Source organism: Cydia fagiglandana, chromosome 12 (assembly GCF_963556715.1).
Source record: "Cydia fagiglandana chromosome 12, ilCydFagi1.1, whole genome shotgun sequence".
Classification (NCBI taxonomy): Eukaryota; Metazoa; Arthropoda; class Insecta; order Lepidoptera; family Tortricidae; genus Cydia; species Cydia fagiglandana.
Window position 1 is genome coordinate 12,092,212 of NC_085943.1, and position 24,489 is coordinate 12,116,700.

Here is a 24,489-nt window from a genome sequence, read left to right on the forward strand (position 1 = left end):
ACTTACGTACGAATTTACAAGTGCGACAAAGACGCAACATGTCGAAAGTGGTTCGGGGTAGGCTCTCCGGACAGTGGGGGAATTACATACAGTCTTTGCCGCCTTAGGCCCCAAGCCCTACATAGCAAGCACTAGCCGGCCCCCCTTTCTCAGCACCCATCATATAGACTGCCGCCCAAAATATCTGGCCGCCCTAGGCCCGGGCCTACTCGGGCTTAGGGCAAATTCGCAACTGCCTCGGGGCTACAACCGCGAAAATCGAAGTTCGCAAATTGCGGGGATCTTTCTCTGTCACTTTTATCAGGCCTTCATTGGAGTAAAAGAGAAAGATCCCCGCAATTTGCGAATATCAGTTTTCGCGGTAGCCCCTCAGGGTCGCATGGGTCCGCTACGCCCGCTTGCTATAGTTTTTAACTAGGACGCTTGTCACTGGACCATAGACACCGAAGTTTGCAAATTGCGAGCATCTTTCTCTGTCACTGTAATTACTCCTTTATAGGAGTAAAAGAGAAAGATGTCCGTAATTTCCGAACTTCGGTGTTCACGGTGCTAGGCCATCTGTGCGAAAAGAGAAGAATCGTGAAATGTAAAGAAACTAGTGATGTGCCGTTCCTAGCAAATTTTCCAATGAGGTTAAATTCGCAGTAACGTTTCTGGTATCGTCCCAAAAGTCAGTAAATTACTATTTATATAAATATATAAATAGATTATAATATAGATAAAGTTCTATTTTTCTTTTATTATCAATGTGTTTTTTTATTATTATAACAATGCATAAATGTGTCTGTATTGTTTAAGGACTTTGGATTTCAATTTTGGCAATTATTTATTCGGTATTGGCTCTCATTTCACCAATTTAAACATGCCGAAATAAATACATACCTATTTATATAAACTTACTTAAGTACCTAATAAGAATTGTGTAACACTGATTCTCATCGTGCCGACATCATAGTCACCCTAATGAGTTTGACAATGTTGTCTTGTATTTTTATCGCAAAATGTAATAATTGTGTCTTCCTTGTGAAACAATATTCCACAATTAGAAATTCTTTCACTCCCACAACCTTTATCGCAACATTTATACACTATTTTTAAGAAATTTTGCATTCACGTGTTTTGATAACATGTCATGACGTTAGGGATACCAATTAACATTCAAAGTTTCTACAATGTCTACCATACCAAAATTAATGTTTTTTTTTTGTTGTGCACATGCTTGGTTAAATCAGTTAATAATATTGACATCATACTTATTTACAAATTTCTTAAAAGATATCAGAACCTTACTCTGAATATAGCACTTAAATAATATAAGAAATTATTTAATTTGAGTAGTATATTGATATAAATACTACCACAATGGTATATTTTTAACATTGGCAACATGTGCGAGTGAGACACCGCGACCCACCTTTGCTATCTCAAGTGGACCGTTTTCTCTAGTCTGATACGAACGTCTTTCTGGCTCGGTGATAAAGTTCAATTTAGTATGGCAAAAAAAGTGACAGTGCAGTCCATCTTATAAGTCCATGTATCAACAATATTTCAATTTTCTTTTGGTTATCATTGAATTTTCTTGTTAAACCAATAAAACTAATTTATACTCGAGGCTACAAGAATCGTATGTATGGTAATGCGTGTGTTTTGAAAAGCATTCTAATTACGATAAAGAAACAAGAGATAAATCAATATCATGCCAGAAATCAAAAGACGAAATTTAACTAAAGATAAAGATAATAAAAAAGGAAATATAAATGAAAAAAGCGATAAATTAAAACCTAAAAAAGACGAGTGAGTATTCATGCCACATACATATTGTTTAAATAGATATTTGTATAGAATTTATGTTAAAAATATGTTTTCAGGACTCCCAACCGGAAGAATATTTCTCTAAAAATATTATCTCGCTCTGTAGTCATATTTTCTCTCCTAATAATAGTTTACTTTTCGTCTAAAGATGAAAATATAAAAGTGTTTGCGAAACAGTCGGAAAAGATGCAAGGAAGGGGTCAGGTAGTGGAATGTTCTAAATCATATATGAAAGAGGTAGACATATATGATGGCTGTTTCCCAAAGTACTGTAAAAGATTTGTGACTGACATGGTAGTATCAGACGTCGAAGCTGATAAGCTGCTAGCTATAGCTAAGAAAGGGCTGAGACATGGTGGTTCGACCGGAGGTGCATCAATATTGGATCTGCACAGTGGAGCAATGTCAAAAGGACAGTATTTTGTTAATTTTTACAAAATACCAGAACTAAGCAATGTCTTTGATGAAAGTGATTTTAATACTTACAGGGTCAGTACTATATCATTCAATTAAATGTAAATAATTATATAATGTTCACATACCTATTTAATTGTGTATTTAATTTACAGGTAGTGAAAGAAAAAATCAAGCATAGTGTTGCACATCATTTTGGAGTGTCTCCAGATTTGTTGTATTTAACACATCCTACATTCTTCTCGGAAATTACTTCAAAACAAGCAGTCACAGTACATGATGAATACTGGCATCCTCATGTTGATAAAGTATGAATTTATCACAATTACACTTAGTGTTAGATGTTTTGTTCAAAAGTATAGTTATGATTGATCTGTTTGAATGTTATTTTTATTAATCATGATTATGAAACTTAAAAGTTATAAAAGGATACTAAAACTTCTAGTATCAAATGCTTCAATAAACGGTTTTGTAATATTAGTAGCCGCTTTGAGACAGTTAATTCAGCAAATTATACTTGTCCTTAATTGATATGAAGATATAATAAATAAAATATTTACATTTATTTTCAGGAAACTTACAAGTCATTCCACTACACTACTTTGCTGTATTTAGGAGATTATAGAAAAGACTTTGAAGGAGGGAGATTTGTATTTATTGATGAGAAATACAATAGAACTGTGGAACCCAGGAAAGGCAGAGTGAGCATGTTCACCAGTGGTGCTGAAAATCTGCATTATGTAGAAAAAGTTACATCTGGCATAAGATATGCTATAACAGTTTCTTTCACTTGTGACAAGAGATATGCTATAGAGGATCCTAGTGTAAATAAGTATGAACTTAAACATTCCGATTAAATGCAATAACTATTATTATAAATACTAGTATTTTATTTTACGAACCATCTTCAAAAGTTTGCTGATGTGGTTTAAAATAGATTTAAAAGTATTTGTTCATAGGTACTGTTCATGTTATAACTTGGTTATAACTACTATTGATTGCACAGAAAAGTATGAATAATGGACTACATGTCATAAGCCAATCTATACCAGTCAACCATTGAGCGAAACTGCTTAAGAAACCTAATTAAAGTTTTTACATAAACCCTGGTACAAATGAAATAAACTACCTTGTTGGCACAGTTACACCAACATAACAAATCGAATCTGTCGTTTTTATTTTGCAACCCCGATTAATGACCCCTATTCATGTCGCCAATTATTACTCTGTGGTATTAACCACAGACAATATTGAAAAGTTTGCGAAAAGAAAAAAACACATTTCACTTCATTCTAGTAATCTAGTTCATTCATTTCATTCACAAGTGAACGCGAAGGTTGAATGCATGTGTTGTGTTGACTCAAAACAAAACATAATCGTGTCTAATCGAACTGTCGCCTTTCCAAACAAAAAATCTCAAGTGGTTCCAAACATGTCGTTTACTATTTTTGTTCAATCAAAATTCTAGTGTAACCAGAAACAGAACAATAATTTTTAGGCAAATATAAATTCTCCGCGACAGTGCGCAAAGGTGGGCGAAGTTTTGGCTGATTTGTTGTTGTTTTGCGCACTTGCGTAGTTAATAGTTTTGGGTTTGCTCTTGATTTATGTAAATATGAAATCATTTCAGATAATACAAATGGACGGCTCGAACATCGATCACAGTGATTCAGACTCCGGAGAAAGCTGGACCTTGCTGGAAGATGCCCCAACTTATGCTGATGATGCTCTAGACTACTGCGACATAGTTCCCAAACAGGGGTAAGAAATGTTAAATATCTTATTGTGTAATTTTTACATAGCAATATCCTCAATATAACCCATTGTATTTAAACGACCTTGTATTGTAGAAAGAAATCAATATTGCTGTAGCGTGTCGTGTAAATGTAATTTTATTGTATTTATTACTGAATAATCCAATAACGACCTATTTTTTTCTATTGATTAATGTTTAGAATAGGGGATTCGCTCCATCCTAGGTAAAATTTTTACAAGAATACATAAGCTAAAATTTCTAAATCGGTTTTAAACCCTTGTATAATGAAAGTACATTTTTAAGTTTCATAATTAAAATGACGGATAAAAGCTCGTCCAATAGGTACCTATCAGTTTTACTGTATATTTGTATATCTATATCTGCTACCTTAGCTACCTGCCTCCCAATCACAGGTACACTTAAGTCAGGTAAAGAAAAGGTCCCATTGTGAAATACCTTGCCCTAGGCTAGGTCCCTTTAAATTAAATTACCACGCAGCACTTGCGTCGGTAAAGAGTCCTCTGAAAAGGGAATTAGTGGTTCTTACAATACAATGGGAAAAAAGACCTTAATTTGAGTGCAATAAGATCACTTTTCACAACCTATTATAATGTACATTAAGGACCACTTAATTTACTACAAACTTGGCCGGTTTTGCCGTAATAGGCATGCAGCCGTATAGTAAATATTTGTACACGTGCGAATATTATAGGTAGCTGCTTGCTCTACCTTTATATTTATTATCAATTTATTTAAATTGCGCTTCATTTTATTTCGTCAGGTATTATATTGATATACTAGGGTTGCGCAGGTGTCCGTAGAGGGCATAGAGACAGCTGGACGCCCTTATCACATTTTCGACGTGACTGTACCTGTTAGGCGCGAAAGATTTCAGTTTTTAACTGTTAATTTGAAAGGGACAGGTGGTATTCCAGGACATACATGATATAGGTATTTCGGCAGCTGAATACAAAATAATAATTAGAGATGCCACGAATATTCGGCAACTATTCGGTATTCGGCCTATTCGGCCACTTAGCCGAATATTCGGTATTCGGCCGAATGTTGCTTATTATTCGGCCGAATACCGAATATCTGTTGCACCCTAAAACAACCTAAAAACTATAAAATTACAAAAAAATAATAGGTATATTTAATATTTAAAATGTATTCTTGGAAAGTAGTTAAATACGTTTTTGAGCATTTGTTGATTACAAAATATTTTATTTTTATCATGGGTCTGATTTTATTGACTCTAACTACATTCATTAATTCTGTTCAACTTTAAAATATATCTTAGCAAACGTTGTGCTTTGTTGGCGAACAGTTGTCATACTAAGTGTGACTCAAAATGTTCGCATGTCATGCCGAATATTCGGTTTCGAATTCAAATTCACTATTCGGTATTCGGCCAAATTCACTATTTGGGGCATCTCTAATAATAATGTTGATGCCTGGTTTTAAGTTAGTCACCTAGCAGAGTACTTAATAACATTACTTAACTCTTACTCAATAAAACCTTGCGGTAACAAAGATGTAATAAGGTAAAATTTTCGTGTTTACCTGTACTAAGTGTACCAACCTGTTAAGAATGTCGGGGCTAATTGTCTACTTCTTCATCCGATACCTGTAGAAAATGATGCACAATGACCTAAAATTAGGTAAAACGGCGGGATGGGCGCTACACCCTTGTTACCTACTAACGCCAAAGTGGGCTCGTCTAATGCTGCAAATAGCTGACTATTTTTCCATTCGGTTAAAGGTCACGCGAATTTATAAATCTTAACTAAATGCGCATATTTAACAAAGACTTGAAATAAACAAATTTACCGCAAATAACATACCTACTTTGGAAAGTCGAGCGTGAATGTTTTCGGCCGCATTTGTTGGAATGGTGCCAAACAACTGTGAATGACCTGGAGGTCTTTGTTTTACTTCGAATATATTCATACGGAAGTTTATTTGAAGAGTAAATAAGATAAGATTCGATTCGCGCAAAACAATGTCACTGTATCGTGATAGGTATTCATGGTATGTTCCAGGGATGTTGCGAATATTCGCATCCGCATCCGCGGAACATCCGCATTATTAACCGCATCTGCATCCGCATCCGCATAAAATCAATGTGGAGCATCCGCATGATGCGGATGTCGACCAAGTTGGTAACAGGACCGTATTGGCGGCGCCGGTGGCGTAAGTGCTAGGTATAACGAAATCGTCTATATCCCAAAAAGTCGGCCAAGTTACTGTTTATTAAATAAAATGCACCTATACAGCGAACTGATATACATGGAAGTATTCTGTCCGCTCAGTTATGACCCAACGTAAACTATTCGATTGTAGGCGGTGCTTACAAACTATTCGATTCGCAACTTCAGTTCGTCCGAGATGACAGTCAGTGACGGATGGCTAAATTGATTTATAAAAACAACGTTTTTTTGTAATTAAAAATGTCTTCATGTGTCGTGAAGTGGTGCAGAAGTTATTTTAGTTCATACCAAGGATAGTGGAATCACTTTTCACTTGTAGTAAACAGATAACTTCAGTAAAATTTGGAATAAACATGACGATTTGTTTTCAATACTACCGTGCTAAGCTAAAACGTAACAACTGCATACGACTTTCATAACAACATACGACTTTTTAAATTGCAAGGATAATAGGGATGGTGTTATGCCAAATGAAGTAGACTATTTTATTAACTTGTGCTTGGTTTAGGTATTTTCTATATAATTATAAATGTAGTAGGTAATGAATTCTTTCTTACAGATTTGTATTTTCCTTTTTTATTTCATGAGACGGAGCTGTAAAAAAACTACCTCATTCTTTCAAATTCATAATCAGATTTGATATTATCATTTTACATTACTTTCCATTCAGATTCCCACAAGATGCTATTCGCAGAGAACTATGGAAAAAAGCTGTCCAATTAGAGAGACATGAAATTAAGTGGATGCCTGGAAAGATATCTAGAATATGTTCTATTCATGAGATATAACTCGTGAGATAATCATACCCGGTCTCCTATATGTAGATACACTTCCACTGAATTAATTTAACAAATACACACATTATCTGAAAATGTTGATCATTCGAATCCACCCTCTACCGTCACATATATGTCGATTCTCTCTCAAGCCATTTTTGACCCGATTCGTGTACCCATGTAAATTTTGCAGGCTGTATAGCCAGTCCGAATTCTAAGATCAAGTTTACCGTACATTACAATGGCGTACTTGATCTTAGAAAAACGGACAGACTATACCTGAACTTGACTTCGCACTGCCATACAGATTGATAATAAAATATACAAAATACTTATTATAGCGGAATACATTTATACAACAATGATATATTTACTTATGTTGAGTTAGTCTGTCATTTCATAACAACATTTTAACTAGTTATCTTTTAATATGCATTAAATTATTATACGTGAATTATTTAAGTGGTTCTTCAATGTATGGCATAAACCTATCCCTGTCCAAGTCATATTCTAATCAAATATGAACCGCAAACTCTCAGCGGCCAGTACGTACAGCAAGAAGGTTATTAGCGGATTAATGTCGCTGATTGGTAGTTATTGACATTATATTCATTTCATCTACACTTAGCTATGTACCATTAGTGTAATAAAGATGACTATTATTTTGTTTACCAGCTTTGATTACAGGCTCTGTAAACGCGTCGTCTTATTTAAATGTAGGCGTAATTTTGTATGTGTTCTAATTTGGCCCGAGAATTTGAACGGTAATGTTCCTAAAGGCGGTTTCCATACTAAATATATGCGTTCACTGCACCTATATTCTTGCTCAAATACTAAACGTTTCGTTTTTTTTTTAATAAAAATGCTAAAAATGTAATATTTGACTTTTTTTAAGTACCAAATCTTGACATCCGCATCCGCGGATGTGATACTTTAAATATCCGCATCCGCATCCGCGGATGTCAAAAAATCTGCATCCGCAACATCCCTGGTATGTTCATTGTTCAAGATACACGTGTCAGGATGAAAATCCAAGTGAATTTTGGGTACTATTTACTTAGGGGAAGTAAATCAACCTTTCAACTCACAAAAAAGTTATCTCTGCCACTCAGTCGCCATATCGTTTCACGTCATTTAGATTAAAAGATTTATGTCTGTAGGTACTTAAAATAAAAATCAAGAAATAATCTCAGCCGATTTTTTTTTTCAGTTTACTAATCATCACAGTTCATTCAGTTAGTTTTGTAATCATCTTTTAAAGCTCTTCATTTTGTTATACCACTCGATATTTTGGCGAAATGAGCAATAAAGTCGAATCTAAAAGCATTAATTTATTAAACTCTGTGGTTAAGAGGGAACATAGTAACGGTCATAACTCATAAATTCAGGTCAAATCCATAACCCTCCTTTAATTTCGCCGTAGTCGGAAACGCTTGTGTGTTAGAAGTTTTTGACATTACGAAGTGCTGGTAGTTCAGAGGTTAACATAATTATGCAAAACTGACTTAATTAAACCAGTGCAATCCAGTGCATACGTACTTTCTTACCTGTATCCATAAACATTGCCTACTTCACTAACATTGACTCACTTTCCTTTGATAAGTCTTATCATTGTTTTTCTTACGCGTAATCGTAACATAACATTTGTGTAACGTAACCTATTTACACGCGGATTGCGTTGATGGAAGATAAATGCTAATAAAGTGTTAGTTATAATATTTTAATACAATGCGGCACATCTTACGTACGAATACGAATAGTACGTGCCGTTCGTATAGTTCATTTTTTAGCATTAGAAAGAACTTGAAAGAAGGTATACGATCTTGACATGTCTTTTAATAGAAAAACCCTTTTTAATAATCACTAACTATTCTTATGAAAGCAGAAAAATATAAATGCACTATTGTGAGTTAACGCTTATATTTGGAGTCTTAAAAGACCCATTCTGCACTTCAAGGCCTGAAGGTTTGAAATAAGCGCTCACTTGTAGTCTAGTAGTGGGGCGTCCATTCTATCCATTTGAATACAATTCGTATTTTCAAACAATTTGCATAACTCAGCGCTACGCTGCAGGCATATTATGACTTAAAGGCTAAATTCATTAGCGCAGGCATAATAAAATTTGAATAAGTAATGAATCGCAATTATAAAATCCTGTATTTAGTAACGAAATTAATATTGTCGATAGGTACAAGAGGACTCTGTCTTAATATTTTAAATAATATGGATTCATTGTCAAGAAAAGAACTATTTTACATACAACCTGCATTTTCAACCCGATGTCATATAATTATTTAGACATCTCCTTTTGCTATTAAGCTATCAAAGAATGGTAGGTAGGTACTTTTGACGCATAAGCACAGAATAACTAATAGTACTACCGTACAGAAAATTCACTCCTTCACAAAAGTCAGATTTAGGTATAAAATTATACCTATACACGCCGCCTGCAACAAAATTGAAACTTATAACCGCGCACGAACCGTGAATCTTCTTTGCGCGAGCGCCACGTGACACGACTATCGTGCGGTCGAGCAGCAGCCCACTGCCATACACCTGCCGCTCCGCGCGGCGCGCCGGCCAAATGTACCTAAACTGCGTAGTGACACCCCCCTGGCATAAGTAGTCTAATACGCTACTTTTGACGTCTACTGTACTGTTTATTCTGTTAAATGGCGTAATTAATTACATTGTGTCGATTTGGGATTGTTTCCGCATCAAGCAATATCGATTGCAAACTCAATACTTACTTTAATTTGTCGACCGCAATAGGCGTAGGTACTCTAGGTACAGGTAAATGACCAGATGAAATTGTAATAGGCTCATTCACTCTTGAAAATGAAAATGAAAATTTATTAATAACATTAGGTTACACGTCAAAGATTACATAAAATTTGAAATGTCATTGTAGATATACCTATACGTATATTACACTTATTAATTATTACTTAATACTTATGTCGTGGTAAGTATACATGTTTATTTATTACAATTAATTTTATTTAAATAAGTACATCATCAATTTTGCATGAAAAATATTCATCAATATCATAAAACGGTGATTTTAGTAACCAATGTTTTAGTTTCATTTTAAAATTATGGATGGAAGGTGCATCCCTGATACTTTTAGGCAGGTGGTTGTATATGCGTGGGCCAAGCACATAGGCTGATCGTCCGCTTTTTGCTAACTTATGTGGCACAGATACCAGGCAGCCCGCGTTCCTGTTACTGCGCAGATGGCGATTTGGATTTACCTGTTTCACAGTAAATTTGTTTGAGTTGGTGTGAGTAAATATAGCTATTTGTTGAATAAGTACACAGGGTAGTGTTAATATACTGTATTCTGTGAAATACTGACGAGCAGAGACGTCATCAGAAACACATGCTATTGCGCGCACAGCTCGTCTTTGTAATGAGAACACCCGACGCCAGTCAGCGGCTCCACCCCATAGCTCGGTGCCATACGAAATGAGCGAGTGCACGGTTGCGAAATAACAGCTCCTGACGACGTCCCTGGTCGCAGTACTCGCGAGACGCTTTAAAGCGTAGCACGCGCTGCCCAGCCTCGCGCACAGATGGTCGATGTGTACGTTCCACCTCAGGCCACTATCGATAGTAAAACCTAATAATTTTATGTCCGCAACTTGACGGACAGCATCGCATCGCCGCCATACGCGGTCATGGGCCTGGATGTGTGGCCATTTAGATTAAGTCTCATGACGAAGGTTTTGTCCTTGTTAAGGGCTAAGCCATTTGTATTAAACCAGTTGCAAAGCTGTTTAAGCGTGTCGGTTACCCTCGTTTCCAGATCTGGTAAGGACGAGCCGGTGACGATCGCTGTGACGTCATCTGCGTACATAAAAATGTCGCATCCTTTTATTATTTGTGGGAGATCATTTAGGAGGATGCTAAACAGAGTATTTGACAAGCACGATCCCTGCGGTACCCCAAGCTGATTCCTCATCTCATCAGACCTGATTCGGCCACTATCCCCTACGACAACTTGACTCCTGTTCGACATAAATGACATTAGAAGCGCCAATGCGGGGCCACGAATGCCATAGTAACTGAGTTTCTGCGCGATAAGTCCATGATTGGCGGTATCGAAGGCGCGCGAGAGGTCGCAGCACACTACCGCCACCTGCATCCCGGCCTCTCGCGCGCTCAGCGTATGCCACACCACTTCGCGCACCAGATCCGTAGTCGAACGGCCCTGGCGGTATGCGTATTGTCGGTCGGATATTGTTAGTTGTGGGGACCAAAAGGATAATAATCTAATGTTAATACCTACTTCTAAAATTTTACTTATTGTCGGTACTAACGATATAGGGCGATAAGACTTTAAGGCTGCTTTGGGGCCTTTACCTTTGTACAATGGGGTAATCTTAACTTTTTTGAGGCCTTCTGGAACTGTCCCTTGTCGTATGCAGTAATTATACAACTCTGATAAGACGAACGACAGTGCCGGGCCCACGTACCGAAGGATGTTGGCAGAAAGGTCATAGATATCGGTGCTGTTTTTCGGCGCAATGTGAGTCCGTAGTATAGATTCTACTTCGTGGGCTGTAAAAAATCTAAATCTTAATGAACAGTTACACTCGGGAATATTCATAGCTATAGCTGTCAACGAGCGCTGGACGTCCGGTTTCGGCGCACCGCATATAATAGCAGCAGTCATGAATTCTGCATTAATTGAGTCGACTGCTTGTTTTTTAGACACAAATGCTAAACCATGACTGTCCTTTATTACGTCAGTATAGTCCGCGCGCTCGCGACAACTCCGTCCTAATTCTTTGTTTATTACTCCCCACATACGTTTGCATTTATTGGGTGCGTTCTGTATTAGCGCGCTATAGTAAGCAGTGCGCTTACGTTTTAACGTATAATTGTATTTAGATGAGATGCTAGCCAATATATCTGAGACTTGATTACTAGATGGGTATTTCTCTTTTAGATTTGAAATATCGTGAAGAAGGAGTTTCAAATTCCATACCTCATCATCAATCCATGGATATTTACTTGTATTTGCTTTAGGTAATTTCTTAGGGATTGCTTCTTGCTTCTTGCTATATTAAATCGGCCTGTAGAAGTTCTTTGACTGACTTACGCCGAGGTAATGCCAATGACGCCTTAAGAGGCTGCGAGCTATCAGCATGCATGTCACATGCATTGCTAGTGCAAGAAATAAATTTCTTAAATAAACCTTCTTACTATTAATAAAACCGCCAAATGCGAGGGGAACTGGCGCTCAAGGGTTCTGTATGCGCACTTTTTTATTGAATTAGTTTTTCCTTAAGACCGACTCACGCTTAACCATCATCTATTGGTATAAATGAATTTTATTTCTAAATTTTACGCCCAGTAGTATCGGCGCGTTTTATTTTCTTTTGAGATACGGAACCCTAAAAAGTTTCATCCTCGAAAAAATTATATCAACAAACCAGTGTTAATAGAGGTGTTGAATTTTGATTATTTTAGCAGGAAATGTAGTATCCACTATCCAGTCATATAATTTTGTTCTTTAATCGTCACTAAGTCATCTTTATCTTGAATATTATCCAGCAGTAAATCTTCTTTTATCGGAATGTTTTTGTTTGGCAGTTTCGGTTGTTTACATTTACAAACATGCTCAAAGTTTATCTTTTAATTGCTTCAGGGACACCGCAGAGAACATCGAGAAAGATGAAGACACCGATGGCATTTCCGTCATCACCGACAGCGAACCGGAGTCCATTCCGTGTGAGGTTACCGACGACATGCCCAAACCAGAGACCCGTCCAACAGACCTACCCCAGTTCATTTCGGTCCCGTACCCCGACAATAAACACGACGAATCCATAAGAAGCACAGATGACTTACTCGGAGACAACAGCAGAAAGTTCAAAACGTATGTCCACAGGAGGAATAAACGCCTGAGCACCGTACTCAACATCATAATGCTCGGCAGTGTCATCACGGCAGCAGGCGTTGCCATAGGGCATATGTGGGGGGTCAGAGATGACTGCTGTATGCACACTACACCTTCTGTCAACAAAATACTATCTAACCTCTATAAACTTCAAGAAGAAAACGCCTACTTACGCAATAAGCTGAAAGAATTGACATTGCTAAATAATATAAAGTTGCAAAAAACAGCAGATAACGGTCTAAAGCCGCCTCGTTGTAAAAAAATGTTTGAAGCCCCACTAAACAGCGAAAATGTCAACAAACTGACGAAATGCCTCGACGAAGATAATGAGAAGAAGTTACTGGATAACACACAACTGCCGTATGAAAAAGACTATCTACGTGATGTAGATAAGCTTAAGAATGTTTATATGCAAAATAGAAGCTGGCTGGATGAAGCTATCGCAAGGAGGTTGAAAAATGAAAAGCAACAAGCTATAAAAGATAAAAAAAGTTTAAGAAGCGTACTGGTCGAGGAGAAAACAAATCAACAGAAAGGAGAAAAAAATGAAGGATTCAATATAAATACAATCCCAGAAATAGAGATAACAATTGCTGAGGACGTCAAACCATCACAAGGAAAGAAAATCACGTACGCAGACTCGCTGAGATCTGATAACAAAACAAAACACACTTCCGATAGAGATAACTTTGAAGGTGAAGAAATAAGGACAAATTACCGCAAGAAAAGGCCAAAGCGATCAATTGTTTCACAAGAAAAAAAGTTAGTAGAAGAAAGTGAGGAAGAGTTTAAAAAAGACGATAGATATACGGCACCAAGACCTAGACAGGAAAGAAAACGCGATCGCCACCACCCGAACAGGAAGCAGAAAAGGAAAAATAAATATGAAAAATTTGAAATCAAGAATTACATCAACGATGATGAATTTTCAGTAACTTCTTCTCAAGAAAATGACTTCATTCTTAAACCAGACAAGAACGAGCATAGTCGTGATTTTGAACGGAGCATTTATATCGACCAGTTTGGAGAAGTTAAAGACACGAGATCTACTCAAACTGATGTCAAGCGTAAAGAAAAGCCATTGAAGGGAGAGAAAAATGTCAAACCTAAAGTAAAAGATGCTTCATGGTATGAAAAACGTGCTATGCTGCGTACAGAGGCTAGAAAGAAGCTAGAGCATGAATTGTTCGGGGACAACAATTCAAACAGCGGCTGGTATTTCAAGCGTATGCAGAAAAGAGAGCAATGCCGCGTAAAGGGAGACAACAGCACTCATAGAAAGCACGAAAAGTCCAAGCGAGCCATGAATTTCAAGACAAAACGCTAGTAAAGTAAAGATATGTTGACAATGCTAGTATTAAAAGCAGATTAGAATGGTTCAAGTAGATTGTTGTGATGTTGTTCGTAGAAAATGTTTAAGATCGGGCTGGATGCTGGCATTCATATTCTTCACTTCATTCTACACTATCTGCTGAATTACTTATGTATTCTATTGCATTTGCTATAAGCATCTGAGAGATCTTTCTTAGAATAGCCACCTCAAAGGTGCTTATAAGTGAAGTCGGCAGCTACAAGCTAAGCGGGCAAAGTTATTGTATTGGACCTTTGCGGTCCATGAACATATTCAAAGATTAAATGAGTTCAAAGAGGAGAGAAATGTTGTAATTTCTACATAAAAATATGTTAACTATAATAAAGGGTTATTGACTCAGATCTTTTTGAATACTCTGTTCGCTGAGCATCTTTTGCTGCTGATTACATTTTTTATTATTTTTCTATAGCATATCAAGCTTTTTTGGTGCTCGTCGCCAAATAAGTAGCTTTTCATTGACATCAAGTCAATTCTGCATTTTATACTATTTCTATCAATGTTACCATAAGCTAATATTACTTAGTGACACCTACTTTTTAGCTGTTGGGCACATATAGCTCATTTTCTCTACCCGGGGGTCTATTCGACTCGTGAAAGTAACAGGTGTGACGTTGCTACCATATGTCCTGATCCTTCACAAATGTACACAAAAGGTTGAAGGCTATTTGGTAGACAGGTCACGCCCGTCACTTGTACGACTCGAATGCCCCCCCTGGTTACTAATAGACTTAAAGTATTTGATTATCTTGACATAACTATGATGGTATTTGTGTTAAGGGGTTGGCCCCTATAAAAACACTTGATAAATAGTATTAGTTTATTTTATAGGTATTATTTATACACTTGCCCTTATGGATTCATACATCCAGTGATATTTAATTTTAAGCAATCTTCAAAATTGACAGGTATTAATTAAATTCGGTTAAAAATCTATATTGTTTCACTTCAATTTTATTCGTTCTGAAACTCCGAACTAACTTAAACAAAATCACAAGTAGAAGGTAAAGGCTTCATAACCCAGACCCGGGAAGACCCACTTCAAGACCCAGGGCAATTTTGGCGCTTTTGAATTTGGAACTTTCTTTTATTTCTATATGAGTTCAAAACTCGAATTTCATTTGTACTTGTACAAGTACACGGGGACGACGAGGTTAAACTGTTGACTGTCATGTCATGTTCTTCCTAATGAGACACTGAAACATCATTTTGGTAATGACCATTGACTTAAAACTTCAAAAAGGGTCAAAGAGCCTAAATTTATAGGTCGATTTCTGGCGGTCCAATAAATAACTATTGGGGTTTAAGGTTGACTTTTAGGTTTGGATTTATAAATTGAAGTCTATATTGGTCTGTCATCTGTGTATTATCTAGTATCGGGTTATGTAAGACAAAAAGACCTATTCGTCTGCAATAGCGCCACTGAACACCAGGTTAATAGCTGCGTTGACATCGCCTGAAACAAAATACCTACTTAATTGTGCAAACAAATGTATAAAACATGGTGGATGCAAATATCTGCTGCCAGTAGTAAATACTAGGAATACATATTTCCAGCTGTTAACAATGTGACTAAAAGTTGATGGTAGCTACTGGGATATTTTTTTCTTAGGGGTCATCCATTAATTACATCACACGTTTAGGGGGAGGGAGGGGGTCAAGAAAATGTGACATATTGTGACATGGGGGAGGGGGGAGACACAAACTTTGTGACGTCACATTAACTTCATCAGTAACCGAAAATTGATCTAAATTATTTTATTCGCTGTACATTTAAATAACAAGTTTTTAAAACGATAATCGTTTTTATTCGTTTAATTTTCTTTCCTAAGCAGTTTTGGGTTATAAAATTACTAATATTTATGTCGTCATAAATATTTTGATAAATTATTAATAATACTTAGGTACTTACTTAATTCGATTTGGCGATTTCGTAGAAAAAATGTGACGTCACACTAGGGGGGAGGGGTTTTCCAAATGTGACCAAGTGTGACAAGGAGGGGGAGGGGTCAAAACCTAGAAATTCGTGTGACGTAATAAATGGATGACCCCTTAGTGTTACCACACGGGAAAAATATTCTCGGCATTTGCCGGAACATTATTTTGGCGATGGACGAAATGATGCATGAGGGTGGTATTCCACCTGTCCAATTTCTTTGTCGAATGTGTATTGCGTCTCACATTTTGCTTTAATGAGAGAGTGAGACGCACTCAGATTGGACAGGTATAATACCTCCATTACCTATTCACACATGAATGTTGCTAGTAATCAGTGTTGGCCAAAACGTTAATGCAATTGACCTTTTTGACCATTAACCATCATAAATTGAACCGCAAACTATAATCGTCCGTTGCGGTTTTCGGTTCTATTTATAATGGTTAATGCAATTAACGTTCGGCCAACACTGCTCAACCTCATACTATTGTCATACTGGAGTCAGTTATGTAACGCTGCCATACATGACCCAAAAAATTTTTATTAAGCTATGAGCTTCATCACATCTGATATTTGAGTAATTCTAAGCATTTCTAGCGTGAAGTGGGGGGGAGGGTGGGGTACAAAGACGGCCGCCATCCGTCATCTTTAAAAAAAATCTACTCTGATCCTGGTGGGTACTAGGGCAAGTTTGGTATCATTTTCGTATAAACCAAAGACGTAGAATTCATTGCTGATATTTGTTTTTTCAATTTCATAGTAATTTTACAAGAAAAACGTAAAAAGGTGAAAAATTTGGTTGGAGATTTTTGCTACGCGGAGCCGAAACTACAAAAGATAGAAAGTTGAAATTTGCACACTAGATTACATTTATAAAGTGTACAAGAGATAAGAAGCGATTTTGAGAAATTCAACCCCTAAGGGGGTTAAAAAGGGGATGAAAGTTTGTATGGGGTTCAAGTTTTATTTTAAGCTAGAAATTTGAAACTTCGTAAAACGATATATTATTAAAATACAAGAAAACTAATTTCAGCGTTTTTGAAAATTCGTCCCCTAAGGTGGTGAAAAAGGAGTTGAAAGTTTGTATGGATATCAAAAAAATTTTCGAACGCGGGACTTGAATCTTTGTATTTGGGGATATTATTAAAAGACAGGAAAAGTAATTTCAGCGTTTTGTAAAATTCATCCCCTAACAGGGTTAAAAAGGGGTTGAAAGTTTGAATCCATTACAAATCCGAGTAGACACACATTTCTTATTGGCTCCCAGGCTTGAAATGCTTAGAACTACTCAAGGAACATATGTGATGAAGCTCATAGCTTAATAAAAAATTTTTGGGTCAACTTTATAACTGCTTCCGCTATCACAGTGACAAGGTACGAAATGTTACTGAAATTAAATTCCTTGGCCGTACCCGAGCAGATGAGTAGCGCGCGAACGTTGAGTGCGTCATCCAGTAATCCCATCTCGTGCATCCGCGTTAGCTGCGACGAGAAATCTTCTCCCACGGGACTCGCTGACGACGATGCTGTGTGATGATAAAATATAGTCATTATTACTAGACATCGTAATTTTTATAGCATTTTTGGCGTAGCGGAGTGGTGTTAACGGAATTGGTATAGATAATTCCAACTGAAATGGTGAATTAAGGTTAATATTAACGTAATAAACGCTAATTAATCATCGGGGTTGAAATTGTCAGTCAGTCAGTCAGTTCAGTTTCTTTACCTTTTCGACGCTGTGTCTAACACAAAAGCTGTCACGCGGACGCCACGTCACCGAAGTGTCAAAACTGAAATTGAACTTTATGCACATAGGTCTATGTTGCTCTGTGGTCTGAGGGCCTACCGCGAACCACGTTCGAAGTGTTGCCTCCCTGTCAACCTTACGGACAAATTTACAAGTGCGATAGAGAGGCAACACGTCGAACGTGGTTCGCAGTAAGCCCTCTGTGACCGATTAATCAGTCTTTGGCGTTGAACCTGCGGTGCGGATATATCGGTCATTGGCGTCCACCTTTTACATGCCAAACGGCGCATCCATTTGCCGTGCCACTGACGCCACAGGGGTAAAATTTAGTTTTGTGAATAAATAATGCTAATCTAAAAGTGGGGTGTTTACAGTAGATTTTCATCAACAAACGATCAACGTCAAATGCCATCTTTGGCGTCGTTGTCACGATTTTGCGTTGACGTCAATTGCCGTCTGAGGCGGTCAGAAGGTTAAAATGAATGACTTCTATCCAGAGGGCCAATTGTCGATAAATCGGGTAATGCCTGGAAAAGGTTTAATAAACTAGTAATTACCCGCAGTGCTTTGCTCCATAGGCGTGCCAGAGGGTCTGTTGGCTGTTCCAGTCCGGTTGAACACCTCCGAGATCGCATCGCTGAACATTTCCGGAGTAATCACAGCTCGACCGGCACCTAGGAAGAAACAAATAATTACCTTGTCATTCATATTTTTACGATAAAACGCCTGAATATTTTTTTTAATGGCTATCAATTTAGTGTCAGGAGTTTCTGACTACGATTAGCGTACCCTTCGAATCAGGTCCACAGAAAAATAACAAGAGACCTCAAAACCTTGACAAGCCAGGCTTCGACCTTTGGGCCGATTTTTGAATTACAACCACTCGATTTCATGCGTTTCGTTCAATAATATCTCCACTAGGCATTTAAATTCTATAGAATTGAAAACGAGTGTTATTATCATTTTGCCGTTTTCCACCGATTTTCGAGTGACCGAAATTAAAAAATCGCAATCCCTTGTCTAACTTATTCTCGATTTCCCTATCATTCGAATTGTGACTCATCATCATCACATCACAATGTTATATTTTTTCTCTACTACTGTGGTTGTGGTATATTAGTGGGTTTCTTTTTATAGGTAGCTTGGTCTACTAGACACGTTAGATGTACGGAGTTCATTCATTTACCTGTAGCCGACCCGGTAGAGGGCGCTTCTTCGTTGCTATCAGTGCGACCGGAGCCGGCGCTTGCGGCCTGTAGCAGGCTGCCCGAGCCGGAGCCGGCGCCGGCGGCCTGCAGCAGGCGCAGAAGGGAGTCCTGCCCGCCGCCGCCGCCACGGCTCGAGGACGCTGAAACTGCCTCCGTCGCGGCCTGCGCCATAATGAAAAGTATGCTGTGAGTACGGTTGGATACTCGAAACAAATAAGTTTGAACCTTCAACCAAAAATTCATTTTAAAAAATGTGTTGAGTTTGACAGCCGATAGATGGCGCTCTACCGCATCATATCATCATAAGTAGGTGCATACTAGAGTCAAAAGGTATTTAAACCTACCTATGCCATGGTTCCATGGTTACATTCCATATCTGAATGGCAGCACTGAAGGTTCAATCTCATTTAACTTGTTTACTCTAGAAAGCATTTAGATAGTCCGGGAACTAATGTAGTCTGGCAAACGCAACTTGTCAGTCTGTAGAAACAGGAAAACTACTCATTCCTCTCTTTTGGGCGCTAGTACTAGCGTAAGAACTATAGTACACAAGTTTCGAATGTTATAACTTATTCCATAACAGCTGTACAACATATAAAAATATAAAAACTCAGAAAACATATATAACTCAAAAATGCACGTTTTTCCAGATATAAAAGGTATAAGTCTATTATAAATTATATAAGTAGTATCTACGTATTGACGATACCTACCTGCAACGCAGCAGCGAACTGTTCTTGAGTAATGGTATTCCGTTCCCCTTCCTCGTTTTCTTCTTCATCCGCGTCTTCATCTTCAGACAACGCTTCAAGAGAATACGCGAAACCAGAGGTTGGCACTAGAAAAACATGTGAGTAATTATTTACATAGCCCGTTATATCAGTTAAAGCCTGATCAGGAATATATAATGACGCGCCATGTTGCGGAATTTCATTTGAACTAATTTTTTCATACTATACTGGACTGTCACTCTATCCCAATACAATGAGAATAACAATGACAACAACAACTTGACAATGATCATATATTACTGGTCAGGATTTACACGTAATGATTAACTAAATTTACACTGACGTGGCGAAAATTGCATGAACATGATTGTAATAGCACATGTTTATAGCGAAGTACAACGACTAATAACTACTAATTGACACCTAAGTAAAGATTACCGACAGAATAAATGAAGTGTTCTTCGGAAAGTGCTCGTTATTATAAAACTATATGGTGTCTGGTAAGATTTGAAATACGACATAAGACTCATAATAATTCTTTAATGTTTAATTTCTATCCGATTGCATAAATGTCAATAACTGAGGGTTTTCTAGAAACTCCGTTTTGTGGATTCACTCTTTTAATAAAAAATACATTATTTTCCAATGTAACATTTTCATCACTTGCAAAATGTAAATGTAACTTTATCAAAGCTACTTGGTAGTGACCCAACCATTTAGAATAGAACAGAATAGAATAGAAAATATTTAGTGCGCAGTGTGTCATTGTGAACATTGTCAGAATGCACAAAGGTGGATAGAGATGTAGCCCCGCGCATCACTTGACGTCATTGACGGTCAAAAGGTTAAAATAATTTCAATGATTACCACAAACACAAACCATTGTCATTAGATGTAGATGTATTCGCTCTGGTGTGCACCAGCCTAGTAAGATGCCTTAAGGCCGCCGGCAAGTCCGGGTGTGCGTTTGCGGCCCGCCTCATCGTGCTTACATTGGCGCCCAACGCGGCCAGTAGTTCTACTTCATGTAGCATTGACAGTGTGACACAATCCTCTCTGAGTGATGGGGCGTGTTCGAGGATTTCGTTCATGGCTGATTCGTCGTTTAAAAGCTGCAACAGAAAAATACTGATATGGGTGATGCAATCAAAAAGGGGACTAGGCTGCAAAAGAAAAATGTGACGTCCCACGGTACCTCATGGCGGTTGGCGCTTACGCTATTATTAACGCCGCTCCAATATTATTGCGGCGCTATGCAACTTAAGCGCCAGTCGCCATAATGTACCTTTTGCCTTGGAACGTCACAAATACTGTTATGGGTGACGAAAAAAAAGGGTAGGTACTTTTAGAGGAATTGACTAGCAAGTTTAGTTTCCCACTATGCAATCATCTTAATCTCATAGATTGACACCTAATTTATCTTAGTTGGCTCAGTTTTGACTTTATGCTGGAATACACAAGACTAGTTTAAGTCTGCTAAAATCAAAATCTTTCATTTTAATTTTTCCGTAGTTGGGTAAAAAGGCAATTATTTTGCCGATTTTTAGGGTAAAACGGGACCCTATTATTAAGACTCCGCTGTCTGTCCGTCCATCCATCCATGTATCACCAGGCTGTATCTCACGAACCGTGATAGCTAGACGGTTGGAATTTTCACAGATGATGTGTTTCTGTTGCCGCTATAACAAAAAATACTAAAAACAGAACCCTCGGTGGGCGAGTCCAACCTCGCACTTGTCCGGTTTTTTTAATGTCTGCATTTACAAAGTTTACTAACTACAAATAAATATGCTACCCACTCTACCTGCATAGCCCTAGTCCACCCAGGAGCATTGGGTGTGCAACCCAAAGTTCTCAGCGAGTTAGCTATCTGTTGCAACTCAGCATCCGAGTAAGTGGGGGGCGGAGGAGCGGCTGCCGGGACTTTCTTTTTGACAACATGTACCATTTCACCACTCTTTACCCCACAGTCTTGCAATGTGGCTTCGGGTTTGAGAATTTTCCCATGGTGAATTAATTCTGGAATGTTTAATTGATAATAATAAATTATACAGTATAAAGTACTAAGTTTTAGACTGACTGTAAAACTGTAATAGCCTTTTAAATGATAATATACTTAAGTAAAATCTGGAAAATTCGGTTTACTGGAAGCTTGCAAATTTGATGTGTTTTTTAGTATGTATTAGAAATACATTTGACTAAAATACTAAATTAAAAAAAAATCTAATGTGGAACTTAGCCAATGTATAAAGAGATGCATTTATATATATAGATTGAAGGGTGAAAATGTTAGCGAACATAGTAAATTAGGACATCGAATAATCATTTGTATCCCAATTAGTGTTGGATTACTGGGTATACCAGACCATCAAAGTGCCGGATTATCGAGATTTCACTGTATATGAAAATCTAAGATCATTTGTGACGTCCCACTGGTAAAAAAATAATAATAATAATAATTGTTTTGTAAGTGTTTTTATATTTTACTTTTATATTCATATTATAAAAACCCTAGCCTAAGAGAAATGATGAATAAAAAGATAATATTATAGGACATTCTTACACAGATTGACTAAGTCCCACAGTAAGCTCAAGAAGGCTTGTGTTGTGGGGTACTCAGACAACGAATACTTAACCATGACTCAGGAACAAATATCTGTAATGTAATAATGTAATAATCCTTTATTTCAGACAGTAGATTGCATTATTTTCTACAGTTCTTGCGTTTTTTTCTGTCTGTGTGCCATTTATTGGCAAAAGGCCTCCTCCAACCTTCTCCATTCCTCTCTATCCTTGGCAACTCTCGTCCATGTGGTTCCTGCTGTGGCTTTGATGTCGTCCACCCATCTTCTAAATGGTCTACCTCTTTTCCTTTTCTTATGGCCTGTGAACCAGTTCATTATCGATTTCGACCATTTTTCTTTGCCTCTAATTGTATGTCCTGACCATTTCCATTTTAACTTTTTTATTGTTTTTGTGACATCTTTTGTTTTGGTGATCTTCTTTATGGATTTTATTCTTATTTTATCCGATAGTCTTTTCCCCAGCATACTTCTTTCCATGGAGTTTTGGCAAGTTTCTAGCTTTCTAATGTGTGTTTTAGTGAGAGCCCAGGTTTGGCAGCCGTAGGTAAGTATAGGAAGTATGCTGGTATCAAAGAGTTTCCGCTTGATAGTTACATTGATATCTTTATTTTTCATTATTTCCTTTAGGCTCCAATATGTCTTCCAAGCATTTCCAATACGTCTATCTATTTCTTTTGAGGTTAGATCTACCGGAGAGATTATCTGGCCTAAATAGATGTACTCGTTGACGTAATCAATTGGGTTATTATTGATGAGAATAGGTTTTTGCTTGTCGTTAGTCATAGCCTTGGTCTTTAGTGTGTTCATACCCAATCCCACCTTCCCACTTTCTATAACTAGGTCATTCAGCATTATTTGCAATTCCTCACTTGATGATGAGAGTATGATCAGGTCATCCGCAAATCTCAAATGTGAAAGGTTTTCACCGTTAATAGTAAACAAATATCTGTATCATCATACAAATAAATGCCCTTACTGGGATTCGAACCCAGGACCATCGGCTTCGCAGGCAGGGCCACTGGTAAAGGTACCTTATGGCGGTTGACGCTTACGCTATTATTAACGCCGCTCCAATATTATTGCGGCGCTATGCGACTTAAGCGCCAGCCGCCATAAGGTACCTTTTGCCGTGGAACGTCACATTTTGTTATATTCTGACCAACATCACTGTTTTCATTCATTCTATACTGCCCTTTGTTAAAATAATCAAATAAAAAAGCTTATCAAATTTTAAACGTAACAAAAATAAGTATTCATTATAATTTGGCCCGAACAAAGGACAAGAGGGTAAATTCCCCTATTTCTATGAAAAGATTATACAAAATACGACTTATTTTTTATAACACAAAGGAATTTTAAAAATGTAAACAAATGCATTTACAGTAAGGTTCAATCACATACTGCAAATGCAACATCCTAGATACTTGCCCAAAGATGCAGACGGCACGTTAGACTTCTTTTCGGCCTCAATTTTTAGGTTCTCTACAGTATTATCGAGACCGAAGTTTTCTAATTTAAACCGTTCAATAGGCCCCGGCTTTACTTTGATGCCTAAAAATACGCAAGGTGCACTATCCATGATTATTTAACTACAGGTAAAGCAGACAAATGATATGGTATCCCGCTTTTAACAATATTTAAATATACGACACAAAAGATGTTCAAAGTAATCAAATTTTAATGTGTATTTTCTTGCGTTTGCTAACTAAACCACAATTTTTCCCAATATCAATTCACGCACACGCGTCACTGTGTGAGTCGTGAAGATTTGACTTTGACAAGTTTGACATTAAACAACTGTACCGCTATTCGGAACCTAATAATAATATTGAGAGTGGCAACACTGTTGTCGGTCGTATTGTCCTTTTCTAGCACATACGTCCCTCTCTCTCCCACACTCCCACCACACAGCAGTTTGCTTTTTGGCGGTTGTCGCAAAAACAAATTTCCAACTCATTGGCTTGCTGTTTTTCCATCTGGAAGGTCGTGAAGCTAAACTGCTGGTGAGTTTTGGAATTTGTACCCCAGTTTAGCTGA

The 24,489-nt window shown here is 37.5% G+C and overlaps 3 protein-coding genes across 3 annotated transcripts; 2 read left to right on the top strand and 1 right to left on the bottom strand.

The window, feature by feature from the left end:
• The first annotated feature begins 1,532 nt into the window (after window positions 1-1,532).
• On the top strand, window positions 1,533-3,105 carry LOC134669651 (2-oxoglutarate and iron-dependent oxygenase domain-containing protein 3-like). The gene is made up of 4 exons (XM_063527326.1): window positions 1,533-1,794; window positions 1,869-2,301; window positions 2,382-2,534; window positions 2,799-3,105. The coding sequence occupies exons 1-4, from the start codon at window positions 1,697-1,699 to the stop codon at window positions 3,081-3,083; spliced, it is 969 nt and encodes a 322-aa protein (XP_063383396.1). The 5' UTR covers window positions 1,533-1,696; the 3' UTR covers window positions 3,084-3,105.
• Window positions 3,106-3,538: 433 nt separating this feature from the next.
• LOC134669632 (uncharacterized) lies at window positions 3,539-15,179 on the top strand. The gene is made up of 3 exons (XM_063527296.1): window positions 3,539-3,757; window positions 3,857-3,987; window positions 12,625-15,179. The coding sequence occupies exons 2-3, from the start codon at window positions 3,866-3,868 to the stop codon at window positions 14,201-14,203; spliced, it is 1,701 nt and encodes a 566-aa protein (XP_063383366.1). The 5' UTR covers window positions 3,539-3,757; window positions 3,857-3,865; the 3' UTR covers window positions 14,204-15,179.
• On the bottom strand, window positions 15,052-24,211 carry LOC134669644 (ubiquitin-like protein 7). The gene is made up of 8 exons (XM_063527315.1): window positions 23,881-24,211; window positions 21,672-21,886; window positions 20,748-20,979; window positions 19,850-19,974; window positions 19,115-19,298; window positions 18,486-18,602; window positions 17,594-17,707; window positions 15,052-15,701 (listed from the first exon to the last, which is right to left on the bottom strand). Exons 1-8 carry the CDS (start codon window positions 24,029-24,031, stop codon window positions 15,646-15,648), a joined length of 1,194 nt encoding a protein of 397 aa, XP_063383385.1. The 5' UTR covers window positions 24,032-24,211; the 3' UTR covers window positions 15,052-15,645.
• Between the last annotated feature and the right edge of the window lie 278 nt (window positions 24,212-24,489).

What these genes read in the sequence shown, in the direction of transcription:
- LOC134669632 (XM_063527296.1), top strand. Translation starts at nt 3,866, where the DNA reads ATGGACGGCTCGAACATCGATCACAGTGATTCAGACTCCGGAGAAAGC. An exon ending in GACATAGTTCCCAAACAGGG is followed by an intron (nt 3,988 to 12,624) that starts GTAAGAAATGTT and finishes TAATTGCTTCAG; the next exon opens with GGACACCGCAGAGAACATCG.
- LOC134669644 (XM_063527315.1), bottom strand. Translation starts at nt 24,031, where the DNA reads ATGGATAGTGCACCTTGCGTATTTTTAGGCATCAAAGTAAAGCCGGGG. An exon ending in CGTGCCGTCTGCATCTTTGG is followed by an intron (nt 21,887 to 23,880) that starts GCAAGTATCTAG and finishes TAAACATTCCAG; the next exon opens with AATTAATTCACCATGGGAAA. An exon ending in ATCTACATCTAATGACAATG is followed by an intron (nt 19,975 to 20,747) that starts GTTTGTGTTTGT and finishes ATGTTTTTCTAG; the next exon opens with TGCCAACCTCTGGTTTCGCG.
- LOC134669651 (XM_063527326.1), top strand. Translation starts at nt 1,697, where the DNA reads ATGCCAGAAATCAAAAGACGAAATTTAACTAAAGATAAAGATAATAAA. An exon ending in TTAAAACCTAAAAAAGACGA is followed by an intron (nt 1,795 to 1,868) that starts GTGAGTATTCAT and finishes ATATGTTTTCAG; the next exon opens with GACTCCCAACCGGAAGAATA. An exon ending in GTGATTTTAATACTTACAGG is followed by an intron (nt 2,302 to 2,381) that starts GTCAGTACTATA and finishes TTTAATTTACAG; the next exon opens with GTAGTGAAAGAAAAAATCAA.